Genomic DNA, 18,693 nt, shown 5'->3' on the forward strand with positions numbered 1-18,693 from the left:
CTGAGGATAATAAATACTATAACATTTCCTAACATTTCCTAGGACATTAACTCGCTGACTGTAGTTCCATAGTTAGATCGGTTCAGGATTCAGTACATGGGTAGCGGTTTTTCTGGGGGTCCCAGCTCATGGTTTTGGTTCATTCGGCCTCAACCAAATGCCTGGTGGAAGAGGTCCATTTTGCAGGCCCTATGAAATGTGGAAGTTCAGTTACTATTGCTACTACTACTGGTTTAATAGTTTATGGTTGCTGCTGATTTGATAGTTAAAATTGTTGTGATTTTAGAAGTTTGCCTGATGCTTTACTGTACATTAATACTATTTTATGATTCTAAACTATTCCAGGTGCTCCTTTTTTTAAGTGGAAATTCATTAAAATTAATATTAATCCTTGATTTCCAAGATTCCATGTTTACAAATTCATATGTGTCTGTGTAAGCTACCCCAGACTTCATTTTTTTTTCAAAAAAAGACGTTCCCTAGGGCACTAGATGAAATAACTGAATTAGAAAAGTATGTACTCTATTGATGGATATTATAGCCATTTGATGATTATTTTTCCCATTGCCATGGTTCTGCAGATCTAGGATAATAATAAAATTGACTGATGAATTGACATTGTCGAGGGCCCAATTCCTTGCCACTGTAATCCTTTCATTGCAGCTCACGGACTGACATTGATTTAAAACAGCTGGCAACCTGGATCCTAAATTTCATTCTTTGCTCTAGCTACCATGCCTGGGATTTCAGAGATTCCTTGGGGACGACTGAGAATTCCTGCTGTTCTTTCATTCCCTGTGTCATTGGAGACTTCAACTGACAGATTTTTAAAATCAATACAATTTCATGCTACTCTAAAGTGGGAAACTTGAGAATATCTTAGGGTGGGGGGATTGCACATTGAAAAATTTCCTTAATTATGAAATGCTGACTTGATGCATTTATGACCTGAGGCTACTCATATGCTTTGTGTGAAAGTAAACTTGCGCTGACTTCTTTGCAAGTTTTTTCGCATTAGAATAATGATAGAAGGAATGTTTTGTAAAAAAAAAAAAATAGCATTCTAAACCCCTATAGATTATCAGTGATCAATCTCTGTCTTCCCCCTTTATTTTTTTAGGTGCTTCAAGAATGTATTCCCTCTCTAATTAGTTACCTAAGAGATCCCAATAATAATGACATCATCCTGAATATTCTGATAGAAATATCAAGCTACGCACCAGAAGTATTGGCCAATTTGCTTCCTGTGCTGAAGGAGATTGGAGACAGCGTCCCAAGTCTGATTGGACAAACAGCAAAGATCTATGGGACCGTTGGACTCATTGATGAGGTGCGGAAATTGTCACGTGTGGATAATAATTATTTATTATCATATAATGTGCTTGGACAGCAGTCCTAACTTAAAGGTTCTCCCTTCAGTAGCCAAAGGAACTAAGAGTAAAAAATACCCATGCCTCACATGTTGGAGAATGCACTTTCAATGTGCTTTTGCAGCTGGATTTTCCTGTCATTTCCCCAGGTCATGGGAAGCTTTAAAGGTCATAATGAGCATCTTGAATTGGACTTGGAAACAGACTGGCAGCCAGTGTAGCTGTTTCAAAATGGGTAATGTATGTTCCTGGTGGCTAGACATTTGACCATAGTTGGGCTACAGCATTCTGGAACAGTTTGTCTTTCTGGGCTATCTTCAAAAGAAGTCTTGTGTAGAGTGTATTGCAGTGATCAAACCATGAGATTACAGTATCATGGATCTCCATGGCTAGATTGGGTAAATTTAGGCAACAAGGCAGTTCATGAGCAACCCTAAGCTAAATGTAGCCTGTTCCTTGGTGACATGCCACATACAAAGGATGCTGAAGGCATGGCCTCTAATGTGAAATCCTGCACATAACTAGAGAGTGAAAATATTCTTTGTTTGATCGTTGTCACCTCATTATCAACACGTGTAATCTGAGTTTATCAGTGGGCAAAAAAGCTTGACTGTGGTGAGTGCATGGTCATTCAACTAGAGTTTGAAAATTCCACCTAAGAAATCCCATTGTTGTGCATAAGAATTCCTGTTATGGGCCCATTTCACACAGTCTGCCTGGAAACAGATTAAAGTGATTTGCATTCCACCCTCAGACAGCAAAACGCTGTGTTGCACATTCATGTAGAGTTCTCTCGAGTATCCTAATCAACGCATTTCAGGAAGCAGCTCTGACCCTGAGCTGACCTCCACTGGGGGAAGTGCAATATGCTCATTGCAAAACAGAGCTTTTCCTGACAAAGGTCATCTGTGAGCTTTATGTAACACTCTGAGTGGGATTTTTATGTAAATACCTGCTATGGCATTTCTAAGTCAGGAACTTTGCAAGTTACTTTAGGCACATGTTGTGCTTAATGCTATAAAAGCCCTTTCAGCAACCGCTCGCTAGCTGTTAGACTGGGATAGTTTTACATAGACTTACACTGTAAATTGTTTTAAGGCCGTTGGAATCCATAAATTTAGACTGGAGGAAATCTTCGTAGGATTGTTCTCTTAATCTGCTTCAACATTTCTATTAGGGCAGCTTGCTAAATCCAAGTTGAAAAATTCCTGGAGACTTTGTGGGTGGAGCCTGAGGAGGAAAGTTTGGGGAGAGGAGGGACTTCAGTGGGGTATAATGCCATAGAGCAGTGGTTCTCAACCTCCCTAATGCCGCAACCCTTTAATATAGTTGCTCATGTTGTGGTGACCCCCAACCATAAAATGATGCTAGGGTTCTTTCACAGAAATTAAACCCAAAGTGACCAATGGTGTGAAGACCCATTATTCATGATTGTATATAAATAGTATATGAATTGGCAGGCGCCTTCAGAAGGAGCGGCAACAGTGCCCCCCCCCCCAGCCAAGCTGCTCGCCCTGCCATAACCCCTGTTCTAGGGTCGTTTGACACCCAAAGGGGTCCCAACCCCCAGGTTGAGAACCACTGCCATAGAGGCTTCTAAAGTGGCCGTTTTCTCCAGGTGAACTGATCTCTGTTGCCTGGAGGTCAGTTGTAATCCTAGGAGAACTCCAGCCACAACCTGGAGGTTGGCCACACAACTTCTGTGGCTTCTATGAACAAAAGGTATAAAGAGAGGGCTGCCATATAGTTGCAAGCAAGGCCTTTTAATACACAAAAGGACCAGAATTCTGTTCAGCTTGATGGAAAAAGAAGCTTCCTTAATGGTTTCTGATGGTGGATTGATATTCCAAAATCCTGGATATTTTGGGAACTGAGAAGCAGTGTGCGTAGTCTTTAGGGTGTCTAGGATCTGGGAGACCCAGGTTGGAAGCTTGCTGGGTGATCTTGAGCCAGTCACATACTTTCAACCTAACCTGCCTACATAGGGTTGTTTGAGGATAGAAAGGAGGATAAAAGAATGATGTAAGCCACTTTGGAGGGAAAGGTGGAGTATAAATTAAGTAAATAAATCAAACCAACCAGGCTGGGTACTATAGGAAACTGAGAAAATGAATGAACCTTGTATTCTGGCATATCACTGTTTTAGAAGGCTGCTACTGTTTTATTGGGTGGGTGCCTAATCCTTCTCAGTGGTCTTTACCATAGAAATTGGAGGAATTTCTGAAGGGTGTGATATCACAACTCTTGAACCACCACCATTCTGAGCAGTACCTACAAAATATCCTGGGATTTGCTAGTGCAGGGCTGGGAGCCCTAACTGATGCCTGTTAACAATCAAACTGCATTATGCAAAAGTCGTCTGCAGCAGGTCATGACCATGTTGTTGCAGGCTAATTTCAGCTGTTCTTGGAGAATGAAGCACCGTGAAACCAATTCTAGCGCAGAGAATAATGCAGTAATGTTGTGTGTAAAATAAAAAGGAGGGTAGGCAGTAGTAGTTGTACAATACCGCATTCACCTCTCTCTTAAGAGGGAAAGGAGGAATTGTTAGGCCACAGGGAACCCCAATAAGATTCTCCTTGAATTGACACAAAGGATAAGGGGGGACAATGCTGTAACAGCAGTGAGTAGTAGGAGGGATAGGTGTCCCTGCACACCTCCAACCTCACAATGTTATGGATGAGGCCAGTTTCTGGAATTCCAGCATTAATGTCCATAATTCTTCTTCTTCTTCTTCTTCTTCTTCTTCTTCTTCTTCTTCTTCTTCTTCTTCTTCTTCTTCTTCTTCTTCTTCTTCTTCTTCTTCTTCTTCTTCTTCTTGCGGTAACCAGTAGAACTAATGTAGCTAATGCCTGGAAAATTCAGAACTCCATAGAAAGTATTATTGATGTAGCAATGTAGACATTGTCTTTATATTTCTTAAAAGATTTACATGTGCACTGTTCTACTCATTTTTCTGGCTATTATCAAGTTTTGTTACATAGCTAAAAATCTTAAAACCTTTATCCAAGGTTACTATAATTCAACTGTATATGTTCTCAGTTCTACTAGCCTTTAGGAGAAATCATTCATAGCTTTGGAATATGCTGATCACTCCCAGCTCTGTAGCTCTCTGTTCAAATCCTCTAGCAGTGTGATAGAGGTCTTGAGCCACAGCCTGAGTGTTGTGTCAAATGGCTGAAAGTGAACAGATTAAATATAGAATTCAGACAGGATGGAAGTAATGTTGTTTGGGAAACCTGAAGTCTCAAATGACATTGCGCATCCCACTTTTGATGGGGTTCAGCCAACCCCTGCTAAGTAAAGAGCCGAGGGGTTATACTAAACCTTGCACTACTGCTTGAAAAGCAAGTTAATTCTGCAGCACAAAATCCTTTTACCCATCTTAGTTTGGCCTCCTGCGTATTTGGCCACCTGAATCCATGCCATGGTAACATCAGAAAAACCTAGATATTGCCTATGACTTCCCAAACTGATTTTTTTTTTAAGTTTTGGAGGAGAAAGGATGAGGAGGATTAGCTGCTCTAACTCCCAGGTGGAGGCAGCGTAGGTGGGAGTGATGGGTGTCTGGCAAAGATTGGTGGGATAAAAGGTCACTGCTCTAATTCTCTCCCTCCCCCCCCCCCAACAAAAACCCAACCAACCACTTGAGTTAACTGACACTGTAGACTTTATGGTCTGAGTCTCTTGAAATATGACCTTTGTTTATTATTGTGATTCTGAATTTGAACAGAGTGTCCTGGGACAATAATACTCTCTTTTTTATCTAACTTGTTTCACCCCATAATATTTCTTCAAGATCCTGCAAAATGAACGGTGATGCTTTGTTCGGCAGACTGCCGTATGGTGGCATGCTGACAGCACCTACAAGTAATAAATCTTACTTTATGAGAATGTAGCCATTGGCAGTACTAGGAGACAGATTGCAAGCTCTCTGATAAATGACCTGCCTTCCGAATTGAAGGCTTGGTTCAGATGGCTGAGCCAAGAGACTACCCTAGAGCAATTCAGTAAAAATTTACCAAATGATTGCAGGTTGTGTTAGTCTCTGGTATGGCAGAAGTAACTGTTATAAGGGAAGTATGTAAAAAGTGAAGAACCTTTTGCTGGAATATGGGGCTTTGTGACACTGGTCTTTTTGTTTTTGTTTTTTTAAGAAATCCTATTCCAAGAGTTCATAATTTTGAAAGCCAGGGAAAGTTAGTGTGGTGTAGTAATTAGACTAGCAATAGATTTTAATCCCCACCACCACCATTTTCAGGGATCACGGGAAGTTGTGGGAGGAACGGAAAAGCAGAGAAAGATCCACTTCTCCCAGCAGAATGCCAGTAGAATCCAGTTCTATGTGAAATGCCTTCTAGTGGTTATAATTTGTGCCCCCATGCAGTTTTGTGCTGATTTTTCAAAGCCATGTAATAGAGTAACTCATATACAAAGTCAGTCCAGGGGCACCTTTAAGACCAAAAAAGTTTAATTCTGGGTATAAGCTTTCATGTGCATGCACACTTCTTCCGATACTTCAGCATGTTGGTCTTAAAGCAGCCACTGGACTAAAACTTTGTTCTGTTGCTTCAAGCCAACATGGCTACCCACAAAAATCTATCCTCACATTCAGTTATTTAAAGAATATGAATGCGTATTAACTGGCTGCACTCAGAAAGCACGGCTGTTCTCATAATGTGCAACATACACTTCTGTTCTAGAACAGTTTCTTTTCTTTTTTTTTCAACTGAAGTGGTATCAACCATTTTTTTTTTTGTTCCAATCTACCTGATGTGTCCAGTTTCTCCTAGTAAATAAGAATATGCATCACAGGACGGGACAAGCCGTTTACGTCATAGGAGATACTATTTCTAGTCCAGGAAATGTAATATTGTGTTTGGTTGCAGTCCCATCTTGATAACTAACCAGTCAGGTTTTTAGCCAAGGAGTGAGTCTGGCTTCCCCCAGATCTTAGGAAGAAGCCTTAATCTGGTATGCCTGACAGTCAGTGGGCTATTCGCCAAGATCCCTGAGTCGTCTGCCTCTGTTTGCTTCCTTCCAGAGAAAGGAGGGAAACTGGTAAGGAAGGCAACCCTGACCCAATTCTTAAAGGCCCAAAATAAGACACTGGCTTTTGCCATTGTTTCCCTGGCAGAAAATTCATCTGTTGCTGGGAGACTGTCCATTAATGGCAGCGATGGTAGAAGATGAGGACAGTGGCCCATCATGATCCAAACAACAGGCTTACCTGGGAAGGAAAAGGAATCTTCTTTCCCCAGTGATGGCAGCAACAATGAGGTGTGAGAGGCAGGCCAGTTTCCACATGGGGATTTCCCCCCGGGTAGAACACAGCATGCCACTGCTTCATTGGGGGTCTCCATGCAACCCCCGCTCTCTCCAAACACAGCTGCCTCTCAGCTGATAAATAGGAAGGGGGTATTGCCTGCAGGAGCCCAGATTCTCTGGCTGCAGGAGCCCAGATTCTCATTGGGTTCATGGTTCTGTGCTATGCAACAAGGGAGAAGGGGGTGAAGAAGGATGGCACCATTAGGGAACAGCATGGGAAAAGAGCTTCTGAATGCCGTCCCTGACCACTTGTGATCTGCTTGCTAGCGTTGTCAGCTCTGGTTTGGGAAATATCTTAGAGGTTCTGGGCTACAGCCTGCGGAGGGACCTCAGCAGGGTACAGACCCACAGAGTCCACCCACCATTCTTGCGGAAGAATTGATTTCTGTTGTCTGGAGATCAGTTGCAATAGCAGGAGATTTCCAGGCTTCACCTGGAGGTTGGCATTCAGACTGCTTATTGCTGCTTCCACAGTGAAGGTATACTTTCAGGCCTCCATATGGAACCAGCCCTAGTCAAGATACACCCACTCTGTGTCATTTTGGGGCTGGGATCATGACCCTTTATGATATATAGAGAGTGGCATCAGAAAAAACGTACTTAGGTGATAAATTTTTGGCCTGCAGGGCCTTGTACTTTCATGATCTTTGCAGGTAGGGTAGATGCAGAGAAGAGTGGGGGGTTGTATGTGGGTGAACCACAGCAGGTAGGGCAGAATGAGTCCTCGAGAAGAGTCCCATATCTAACTTCTCATTGGTACAGCTCTCTCAGAATTCTACCACTTCATTTTTGTTGAGCACATAAACTTGGCCTCAGATTCACTCCCATTGCTAAAAAGCTGCTTTAGAACATAAGAAAAGGTGGGATATAAATAAATATATAATGAAAAGCCAGTAGACATATATTGATCCACCATTCATTCTTGGATACGTATGTTCATTTTAAAATGTAACTTCCTAACTGCCTTCCTCTTTTGTGTAATTAATGCCCTAAATGGCTTCAGATTACTTATTTGTGCCTTGTGGATGTTATTTCCATTCTATGAAGCAAGACTGATATCCATTCATAATTTGATTGCACGGAAATACTCTGAAAAGTAATCTGCTAATTTGCTGTTTCAACCTACTACCTAAGGAAATAATATTTTTGACATATGTAATTGTATTATTGTATGTCACACTGACTTTAAAGAAAATTCATAAATGTCTATGACAAGCACCTGAATCCATCTGAATCATTCAAGTATGTTCACCTGAATCATAAAAGTTCCTCCAAAGAGGGGTCATGATATGGGTCATGATGCGGAGGCAGAAAATGGTGAACCACCTCCAAACATCCCTTAACTGGCTGCCAGACAATTCTCGGATCTCCTGGCTACACTACACATGCCATTCAATAAATAATAATAAATAAGTAGTGACACTCAGGCTCTCACAGTTTTGTGGAACACATACCTGCTCTGGAGTTCTTTGATCCATTCCCTCCCCCTCCCCCACCCCCGCAGAGGCATCTGGGGCAGCTCCATGGCTTCAGTCAGTCATGTGGCCTCTGCCCTGGCTCCTGGAAGCCTCCTGGCAGTGCCATGGTTTTGGCCAGCCACATGTCCTCCCCCCCAGCCCCCAGAGGCCTCCGCCTCCACTGGCCACCTCCCTCACTTGTGGCCAGCACCCCAGCCTCTGCCTCCACCAGCTGGCTCCCTCCTTCCCTCATAGCTGGCACCCCAGCCTCCACCTTCACCAGCCATATCCCTCCTGCCCTCGCAGCCAGCCTCCGCCTTCCTCCCTCCCTACCTCTTTGGGCGCACTCCCTGGGGCAGGACTACAGACGTCACATTCGTATTCATTTCCATCCCAGGAGGCGCGCTAGAAGATGTGTTCCACATCAATAATAAAAGTTTTGAGCCAGACACTAAGGCCCAAATTCATATCTGTGTGCTCTCGAAACATCCAGTGGAGAGGAAGAATTAGAGGACCAAGTAATGGTATTAATAATGGATTTAGTATGTCCAAGTAGTGGTAATGTCAAATGCAGGTGGAATACAGCAATGGGGCTCATTTTTGTCCTGCCATTGCTACTAAGCTCATCACAGCCTATGTCTAGACCACATTCTTGTGATATTTCCTCCTAATGTATCTGCTTAAGTGTTTAGCAACTGACATTACATCCTGTTGCCTTTCTTATTCCTCTTAAGTTGTTCTGACATGCTGACTTAGCAGCGGGTTTGGTTACAGCTGGCTGTGCCATGAGGAACAGTATTTATTTGAAGGGATGACATAGGTTGATGTTGTTGTTTTTCATAACTAGGTCCAGTTTCAGTGACAACCGGAAAGACCTTTCACAAGATGGTTTTAAAAAAATATTTATGGAAGTGACAGGAGAAGAACAGCAGTGACGCGCTTGCCAGCTTCATTTCAGCGTCTGCCACTCTCTTCTTTGCCGAATGAGAAGTCCTTCTCATATTTAATCCAAATGGCCAATGGGTCAGAAATACCAGTGGCAGTACAGAAAATGCAGCTTGTTGTTGGCAGTGTGCCCTGTTCTTTGGGCTTTATTTATAATGTGCACTAAGTTTTCGATTGTCTGAGGAAGTATTACTATTTTAGTTGCTTTTTAAAGATTGGGGTGATGTTTGTATGTAGGGATAACTGGAGCTCCACCCATTTATTGGCCTTCCTCTTGACATGAGAAAAGTGGATCTTTGCTCTCCTTCTTTTCGGCTTTCTTACTTGCTGCCTTGGGAGGGTAGGCAGGCGCTGTCCTCATCAGCCACCTCCCAATGGCTTTGAAAGGTGGCTTGACAGACTGTATATTTCCTCTAATGTCATTAGTCCTCTCGCAGGGACTCCTTTCCTTAGAGAGCATAAGTGGCTGCATAGTTTTTTCCCAAGGGCTTTTCAAAAGTACAGCCCTCTGAGGCATCTGACTGAACTATCCCCCCAGAAAAAACCCCAGGTAAGCCCAGGAAGGTACCCCCAGTTTGTTTTAGCTCTGCATTAATATTATACATGTAAATGAAGACAAAATATACAGCGGCCTTAGGAATATATTTTCCACCCTCAGAAGCATTGTGACTAAAATTTAGCTTTATAGAGTAGCACTGTGAAAGATGGAAAGTAAGACCATGTGAAAAGGGAATGGGGTCGATTTTGGGACAAATATTATCATTCTAGCACTTGTGAAGCCATATCCAAAAATCGTGGTGGCCCTTGCCAAATTCGCAGTGTTTTCAATGAAATTACTTTTGAGTCATGAATAAGCAGTGTCTGTCTTTATATTGTATTTCTAACCAGCCCATTTTAATTATCGCAAGCAAAATACAAGCATTTGAGAACTATAACTATCTGTATTCTCACAGTATTTTCATTTTACATGCCCAAAGGCCTTCATTGTTGTGACTTAAACACTCAGGGTTGAGAACTGAGCATCTGAATGGCTGAGGCTATAAAACTTCCATTGCAATATTCCTGTGACTGAAACTTTCAGGCACAAAATCATCCCAGGCCTTTTCCTCAGTTTAAATTGAGTGCACTGACAAGTGATGGAAACTGCCCCACATTTGAAGTTTCAGGTCTCTGATACTAAATCTTGTAGTCAGGGTCAGGCAACAACTGCGCAGTGGTATTCCTTAGGTAATTTTCAGATGTATCTAGAATCATAGAATCATAGAGTTGGAAGGGACCTCCTGGGTCATCTAGTCCAACCCCCTGCACTATGCAGATCCCTATTGCTCATCCACTGTAATCTGCCACCCCCTTGAGCCTTCACAGAATCAGCCTCTCCATCAGATGGCTATCCAGCCTCTATTTAAAAATTTCCAAAGAAGGAGAACCCACCACCTCCCGAGGAAGCCTGTTCCACTGAGAAACCGCTCTAGCTGTCAGGAATTTCTTCCCGGTGTTTAGACAGAATTTCTTTTGAATTAATTTCATCCCATTGGTTCTGGTCCAGCCCTCCGGGGCAAGAGACAACAACTCTGCTCCATCATCTATATGGCAGCCTTTTAAATACCTGTGAGGAAACATCATGGTCCTTCAAAATATGACTTTCCTCTCCTTTTTTTTTTGCCTTCCTTTTTTTGCCTTTCTGGTTTCTTGCTCTCCTTTTTTGCCTTCCTGGTTTCAAATTTAAATTTCATGTTTGGTTGTTCTTCCTAGGTTTCTAGAAAGATAGTGCAGGTATTACTTCACATAGATAGTGCAGGTATGAATCCTTAAAAATTCAGTAGCTTTTAATAATTTAAAATTGTATAGATGTATCCTTTTTAAAGAGCCTCTTGTGGCGCAGAGTGGTAAGGCAGCCGTCTGAAAGCTTTGCCCATGAGGCTGGGAGTTCGATCCCAGCAGCCGGCTCAAGGTTGACTCAGCCTTCCATCCTTCCAAGGTCGGTAAAATGAGTACCCAGCTTGCTGGGGGGTAAACGGTCATGACTGGGGAAGGCACTGGCAAACCACCCCGTATTGAGTCTGCCAAGAAAACGCTGGAGGGCGTCACCCCAAGGGTCAGACATGACTCGGTGCTTGCACAGGGGATACCTTTACCTTTACCTTTTATCCTTTTTTAAAGATTGAAATAAATTAGAACCGCTTGTATCCTGAAAGAATTCCAGCAGTGTGTGCTCTTTTAATGTAACTACTCAGAAGAAAGTAAACTTGAAGTCGATGAAATAAGCAGAAACACAGCTGGTGCTATTAAAACTGTCTCTAAGAAAAGAAATAAGCAGGGTATCTATTAAAAATAATAGGCTAATACAAGCATAGCTGTTTGCTTGTAAACACAGCATGAGAGCACAAAAGGTATTGGCCTCTTTTTTGCTATTGTGGTGACAAATTCAGAAATACATGCACGGAATAACTTTATTTTATATACACCCCATTTACCTTTTCCTTATCTTTACAGTCAGTACAGTGAATCATTCTGTCTGAAGAATCTATGTCCTTCTCCAAAGAGACTGTTGGTCATAAAATCAGTCCCGAGTGCTTGTTCATACGTCATCCTGTATGCTAATATTAAGGACAACTATAAACATTAAGTTTAAGCATCACACAAAGCAATTAAAATAGCCATATTTAGTTGACCATCCAACTTTCCAGGCTCACTGACTCACATGAACACATGAAGCTGAGTAAGATCCTATCAAGACTAGTATGATCTACTCCGTTGGGCAACAGCTCTTCAAGGTCTCAAGCAGAGGTCTTTCATAATACCTCATCCTTTTAAATGATGGTGCCAGGGACTGAATCCAGTATCTTGTTTGCAAAACACTCTGCACACATTCACTTTTTTTTATTACTTCCTCACTTAATCCAGGAGCTGATCTTGACACTAAAACACATCCTGGGACTAACCCTCTTATAAGCGAAGACCTAAAAATAGACCAAGATGAACCATTAAACAAGCTTTTCTTCTAAATCCCATAGAATTTCAGAGCTCCTTTTCTTAGGCTATCATAGCCTTGCTTTTTCTACAGAGTTTGGTACTAAAAAATCCCTACTTAGCTTTTCTGTGCTCTTTACTATCATAGTAATAGTAGTAACAGTAATTGAATAACAGTTCTGAAATGTCGTTTAATAAAAATAGCTTAATACAATGATACCCACTCAGTGGCCCTGGAGTCATGTGGCTCTTCTGAGCATAACTCCCCAATGTGGCACCCAGCCTATATTTCAGGACAGTGGGCAAAGTCCTTGCTTGATGGGGCCTGTGGTAGATTGTTGATTCCCATCTTGCAACAACCACTGCTGGAGGAACAGAAAAGCTGCAAACCTCCCTTGAAGTAGAGGCCTTCTACCTAGAATGGAAGTAAACGTGGCTCTTTTGGTAGATGGTAATTGTGAATGTCAAGTTGAGTACCATTGGCTCAAAATATTGCTGCAGAAGCTGTTAAGATAAAAAATTACCCAGAACATAGTTTATGGTAAATTAAATATCTATTCTGCACCAACCACAACACACCAGGTTGCAGCTGGGTGTTTGTAATAGGGTTGTTTTCCCTGCCTTTTCCCAGGTCCAGACAGGGGAGCATTTTTCCCGCAGGACTTGGTCCGCCCCAGATGAGGCAGCCAGAGTGGAGAAGTTCCGCCATGCTTTGCAGCGGTGTGGGCCATTACAATTTTTTTTTCAAGACTGCTTTTTCAAGATTGCATTACAGCTTCTTGAAAATTAAAAAGAAAATGCCACAGTCGGGTCCACAGCACACTGCAGAGCTGACGGGGGCATTTTTTATTCCTTCCGAGTTTCCATACTCAGGGAAGAAGCCAGGCCCAGGTGGCCCAACGTTTCCCTGTCAGGTGAGCCTGGCACAATATAGGCCCCGATGGCGCTTGTAGCAAGGAAGGGATTGCAGAAGAATCCACATTCCCTTGCAACCAAGGGCTTGAGTCGGGCCAGCCCTGGGCCAGCCCTGGGCCAGCCCTGGGCTGGTGCCAACATCAACTGAAAGCAGGGATTAGCCCTGAAACCAGATGAGTACTGGCCCAGGCCTTAGCAGTCATGCAGAAAAGGTCATACTGAATGAACATTTCTTTTTGTGCCCTGTGAGCTGTAACTTGATCCTGGACTGACCCAAGATGGTTTCCTTTTCTATGAAATTGGGTTGGATGATCTAAGAAGAGTTGCACACAGTCCTTTGCAAAGGATGTTGGGCACAACTGTAAGTTTGCCTGCAACTTGGTTTCTGTGCTTTTGCAGTACAGCTGGCCTTGGGTCGACCCTTTCAAATAGGCAAGCAATCTGGCAAAAGGGGAAAAAAGATCCTTTGTACCTATGTTGGCTCAGTTTTTGTTCCTAGGCTAAGTGCACACTTCAGACTGACTTTTGTAGGAGTCTCTTGTAGAAACCTTAACACAATGCTGTGTCTGTTAAATAAGTTCTCCAAAGAAAAGATCAGAAGCCCTTTATAATGTGCTGATTATTTACCTTGATATGAGTGATCCCTTTGCCAAGATAAATCTAGAATCACTCCACATTTCCTCTGCTGTTTCCTTACATTCTAAGATAAAGCAAAATAAAATGTTTTAAGCTGTTGCAACACTTTAAGTTAACATTGTTCCCTTGTCAACATATATAATTGTATACGATAAAAATGTAAAGCTATTACCCATATTCAACATAAACATACAACCTCCCACTCAATGCTAAAAATGCAAAAAACACTTTCACCAGAAACTTTTGTTCTTGGTTATGCCAATGATAATTATTGTTTTTATGTGTAGGAGGTGGGTATTGCTAGAAGGGCTTTGTGGGGTTAAATTTGGTATCTTTCTCTTTTTATATATTAGCTGCATATCCTATGACAGCACATTTTATGATTCCTTAACAGTATTCTAGATGAGTAGCAAAATAGTGCACACTTGGATTTCTGCCAAGTGAATCAAAAGTTGGAAAAGTCTTATTTTCCCATTTGTATCTTTGGGAAACAGAATTCTTCTGTAAACACCATTAAGCCCTTGTTTATGTCTTAATCTGTCTAGCCTTAACTAAAAATAAGGAGGATTCAATCATGGCTTTCCAAGTATGTTAGCTGCCTTCTAGATGCAAGGATCTCCTGCTTGCACTTAATTCAGAATCACTATACTGTGTCATTGTCTCCAGCAATTGTATGTATTTTGTCCATTTTACTAGAATCTACTTTCTTTACAGATTACATTTTTATCAGACCTTTCTTCCAAGAGCTCATGATGACATTTAAGGTTCTCTCTGCATCTGTTATTTATCCTCCCAATATCCCCCTGACTGGCCCAAGATCATCCATTGAGTTTCCTGCTGAGCTGGGATTTCTGTAGGTGTACCAGCACAGCATACTGTATCCACAATATGATGTCTTGCCATATTTATAGGGTGAATGTAGGCCACATATTTATATTTCTGACCCTTATTGGTTTCCCAACCTTCTCCTCCCCAGAAGCAGGGTCCTTGAGTGGCCCTTTGGGTCAAAACATTTTACTATACATATTACTGCTTAGCGAAGGCAGAGAAACACTATAAATCAATCAATGTTCTGCACTTGAAACAAAAGTTGTACTGCTTGAAAAAAAAGATGACAAGCAATAGAATGTCTTCAATAGATGTTAACTGAAAAATTAATGCGTATATCCATTCAATTTAAATATTCTAGAGGAATGTGGTAAATGTCTTTTTTAAAAAAAACCTTTACTGTTTTTCTTTCATTTGTATCCTGAAAGGCTGAGAGAGCCCTGATATTCCTGCTCGGTCCAAACAGTTTTATCAGTGTTGTGGCAAGCCCAAGGTCACCCAGCTGGTTGCATGTGGGGGAGGATCGGGGAATCAACCCCAGCTCACCAGATTAGAAGTCTGCACTCCTAACCACTACACCAAGGGGTAGATTTCTACAGAGGAAGTGTGTTTGTGTGTGTGTGTGTGTGTGTGTGTGTGTGTGTGTGTGTGTGAGAGAGAGAGAGAGAGAGAGAGAGAGAGAGAGGGGAATATCATGGAAACGTTCTGTGTGGACAATGATGTTGTAATTTCAATGAAATGATGTTCACTGATAGAGATAGAGAAGAAAGAGCCTGTTCAGGCCCATTGATTTACAAAGATGAATGTGCCTTTTAGTTTTATGTAGAAAAGAAGAGTGAAGCAACAGAGGATAATGCCAGCCTGTTCACCCCTCTGTGCCACATTTTGTAAAAATGCATTTAAAATAAAAATGAAGCAATCATATTAACATTTACAAATCCTCCCTAAATTTGAATGTAGACAGGTCATAGAGACCAGTACTAAGCACGTCTAGTCAGAAGTTAGTTCCACTGAATTTGCTGGGTCTTGCTCCAAAGACAGTGTTCTCAGGATTTCAGTCTCTGGGAAAGATGACGCATGGCTCCTTAAATATGAAAGACCCCAAAATGTTTATGTTTGTTCATTCCTACAGCAGACCATGGGGAGGACATTTAGGCTGTAATGCTGTCTGTTCTACTTAAGAATAAACCCTGTAGTATTCCATGGGATTTACTTGTGAGCAGACATGCATAGTCAGGTTCCCCCATTTTCACTTCTATGAAATAGTATATTTGTGGCAGGAAGAAAGGTAGCATCAGATCTTGGAAAGTTAGTAGGGATGGTACTTGGATGAAAGATCACCACACTGGAGAGGAGGGCAATGGCGAATCACCTCTGCACTTTTTACTTACCTTGATAGTCCCTTGTTGAGGTCACCAGGAGTAGATTGTAACTTGACATCACTGACATGTGTACATACTTATGATAGTTCTCGTTGGTCTAGGACTGACCTGCAAATTATAGGTGACTTCAATTTCCCTTATGTGTGCTGGGAAATAGGCTGCCTATAGAGGTGGTGAGTTCCACCTCACTGGCAGTCTTTAAGCAGTGGCTGGACAGATAACTTATCATGGTTCCTTTAGGCTGATTCTGCACTGAGCAGAGGTTTGGACTAGATGGCCGGTATGGCCCCTTCCAACTCTATGGTTCTAGGATTCTATTCCAGTCTCCTCGCCTTTTTCATCCAATTCAAACTACAAAGACCCTACAGATTACAAAATGGATGGCTTCTAGTCACTTCTAGTCATGTGTGTGCCCTTAAAAGTGAAATGTTGTGAATGGTCTTGAAATAAGTACAGTAGCAGTGTTGTGATTTGTAACTTTCTTTTGATAAAATGATCACAATCAATATGCGTTTTAAAATAATGGCTTCTACTTTCAACACCATCCCTTCTTAATACTTAGGAGAGAGCCCGAATATGCCTGATCTACTTGGTTAATCAACTAGCTAACATGGAACATTCATTCCATCATATCCTTCTGCTGGAGATTAAGCACATCACAGACACCTTCTCCAATATCTTGGGCATCCAGAGCAGAGACATTTATCGTATGAGTAACAGTTTCACTGCCATAGCTAAACTTCTCATTCAACAGCTGGAAAATGACACTACCTCTGACAGCAGGTAAAGCCAATGTTCTCATGCCTTTATTTGAATGACTTAATACAGCATGTTTTTGAACGTGTGGATATGCCAGAAATCTACAGCCATATTAAATAGTATTTCCTCACTGATTGCTGAACAGTCTTGTGGTTCGGTGACTAGTGGATTTTGTAACTGTTGCTTTAGTTTTAAGGGGATCCAAAAGGCATACATTAATAACTAAGGACACATGATATTGATTGATATGAACCTGATGACCAAATCTCTGATAAACCGATGGGAGACGGTCAAAGCATTGCTTGCATGCTGTACTCTATTGCTGGTTGGCAAAAGGTATTGCAAGCCATTCAAGACAGGATAAGAACACCACACAGAATCCTTCTGGTTCTGGAAATCAGGTGGTTTCATGGAGCCAGTCCAGGCCATTAACATCTATGGTCTGCTGCATTCCCCTAGTCTGCATATTTAGACATAGGAAGCACTGTTGCTGTCATAGACCGTTTACGCACTGGAGGTTTCATGCTGCGCTGCAGGCTGGAGTTGTAGTCATGGCAGGTTGCCCCATCTATTCCTGCACCCACACAGGGGAGCATTTGGCCTGGTGCGCCTCATCTGCCCCCAATTTGTGCTCCTGCATGGGAGCTGGGGCAGTGAAGTTCCTAGTGCGTAAACGGTCATAATGTTTTTCCTGATTTTCACATTGTAATTTGTTTTTCTTTTGCACAAATTAACCATCACATAAGAATTGGTACAACAAAAATGAGTATTAAATACTACTATAAACTTAGTATGTTCCAAGGCAAAGTGGACTCGTATGTTTTCGCAGATTTAAAAAAGAATAAATAAGTTCAGTAGCCTGAAGACATTGCCCAGATTTTGTAATAATGAAAGTAATCTAAATAACTTTGATCGGGAACTATGAAAAGACATTCTGAGAAAGAAACAAACAGTATACCCCATATTTAATTCTGCAGTTCCACTGAGTTGTCACTGTAATAACACATGTACACAGAGAAAGACTTGCTGTTTATACGAATGAGCAAACCATTTGGTACTTGCATGAATAAATTTGTATACAGAATGTTTATACATCTTATCCCTGATTAGGAGTTACTGTGGTGCAGAAATATGTTTGGAAGATCGTACTGGAAAAGCTGAAGTTAGTTGCAAGTAAACACAAATACGCCAAAACAAAGATGCATGAGTGTGAATACATACCATTGACTCCCATGGAATTTATTTTTAAAGTGTACTTGAAGTAAGGTTCATTCCATCAAATGGAACATATGTTTAGGATTTGGGTGCCATGATTCTAGTTTAATCTGACCATCTATGTACTGTTATCTGAATTACTGACTGTAAAAAAAAAACATTGTTCAGTCCCATAATTTGAACTGGAGTCAGACAACTCATTGTCCTTTTCCACTTAACCATGAGAGGTATCAAATACTACTTCCTGTTGTCTAAGTCATCCTTTCTCATCCTTTTTATCATTGAGACCCCGCTGAATCATTCTTCAGTCTTTGAGAAATCCTGGAAGTGATGTTTGCTGGCCACACCTTCCTGCCATGCCCCTATAATTCACAGGTCATCAGAAGTAACATCGCTCAGACATTCCCTACTGGGTGTGGCATCACCAGGAAACTCCCACTGCGTAGAAGAAGAAGAGTTGGTTCTTATATGCCACTTTTCCCTACCCGAAGGAGGCTCAAAGCGGCTTACAGTCGCCTTCCCATTCCTCTCCCCACAACAGACACCCTGTGGGGTGGGTGAGGCTGAGAGAGCCCTGATATCACTGCTCGGTCAGAACAGCTTTATCAGTGCAGTGGCGAGCGCAAGGTCACCCAGCTGGCTGCATGTGGGGGAGCGCAGAATCGAACCTGGCATCCCAGATTAGAAGTCCGCACTCCTAATCACTACACCAAACTGGCATAGGGAGTGATAGCACATAAATATGTTCAGATTATCTGTAAACAGAACCAGACCTGCAGTCTCGGCTGATTACCAGTTTGCTCTTCTTTACCAAAGGTCTGCACCAATGGATGTCTGTAGGAACAGGCTGGTTGAGGAAACCTGTTCCAAGTGAAAGTCCCCCTTCTT

General features: G+C 42.0%; 1 protein-coding gene across 6 annotated transcripts in view; it reads left to right on the forward strand.

The window, feature by feature from the left end:
• The window catches only part of VEPH1 (ventricular zone expressed PH domain containing 1), a 153,694-nt gene that overhangs the window by 65,488 nt on the left and 69,513 nt on the right, over positions 1 to 18,693 (forward strand). For 4 of the 6 annotated variants that reach the window (XM_077348599.1, XM_077348598.1, XM_077348597.1 and 1 more), the window contains exons 6-7: positions 1,121 to 1,330; positions 16,394 to 16,614. In XM_077348599.1, coding sequence (XP_077204714.1) covers positions 1,121 to 1,330; positions 16,394 to 16,614 — 431 coding nt within the window. The remainder of the gene's footprint in view (positions 1 to 1,120; positions 1,331 to 16,393; positions 16,615 to 18,693) is intronic. The other 2 variants (XR_013233440.1, XM_077348601.1) reach the window with 2 other exon arrangements.

This window comes from Paroedura picta, chromosome 8 (assembly GCF_049243985.1).
Source record: "Paroedura picta isolate Pp20150507F chromosome 8, Ppicta_v3.0, whole genome shotgun sequence".
Classification (NCBI taxonomy): domain Eukaryota; kingdom Metazoa; phylum Chordata; class Lepidosauria; order Squamata; family Gekkonidae; genus Paroedura; species Paroedura picta.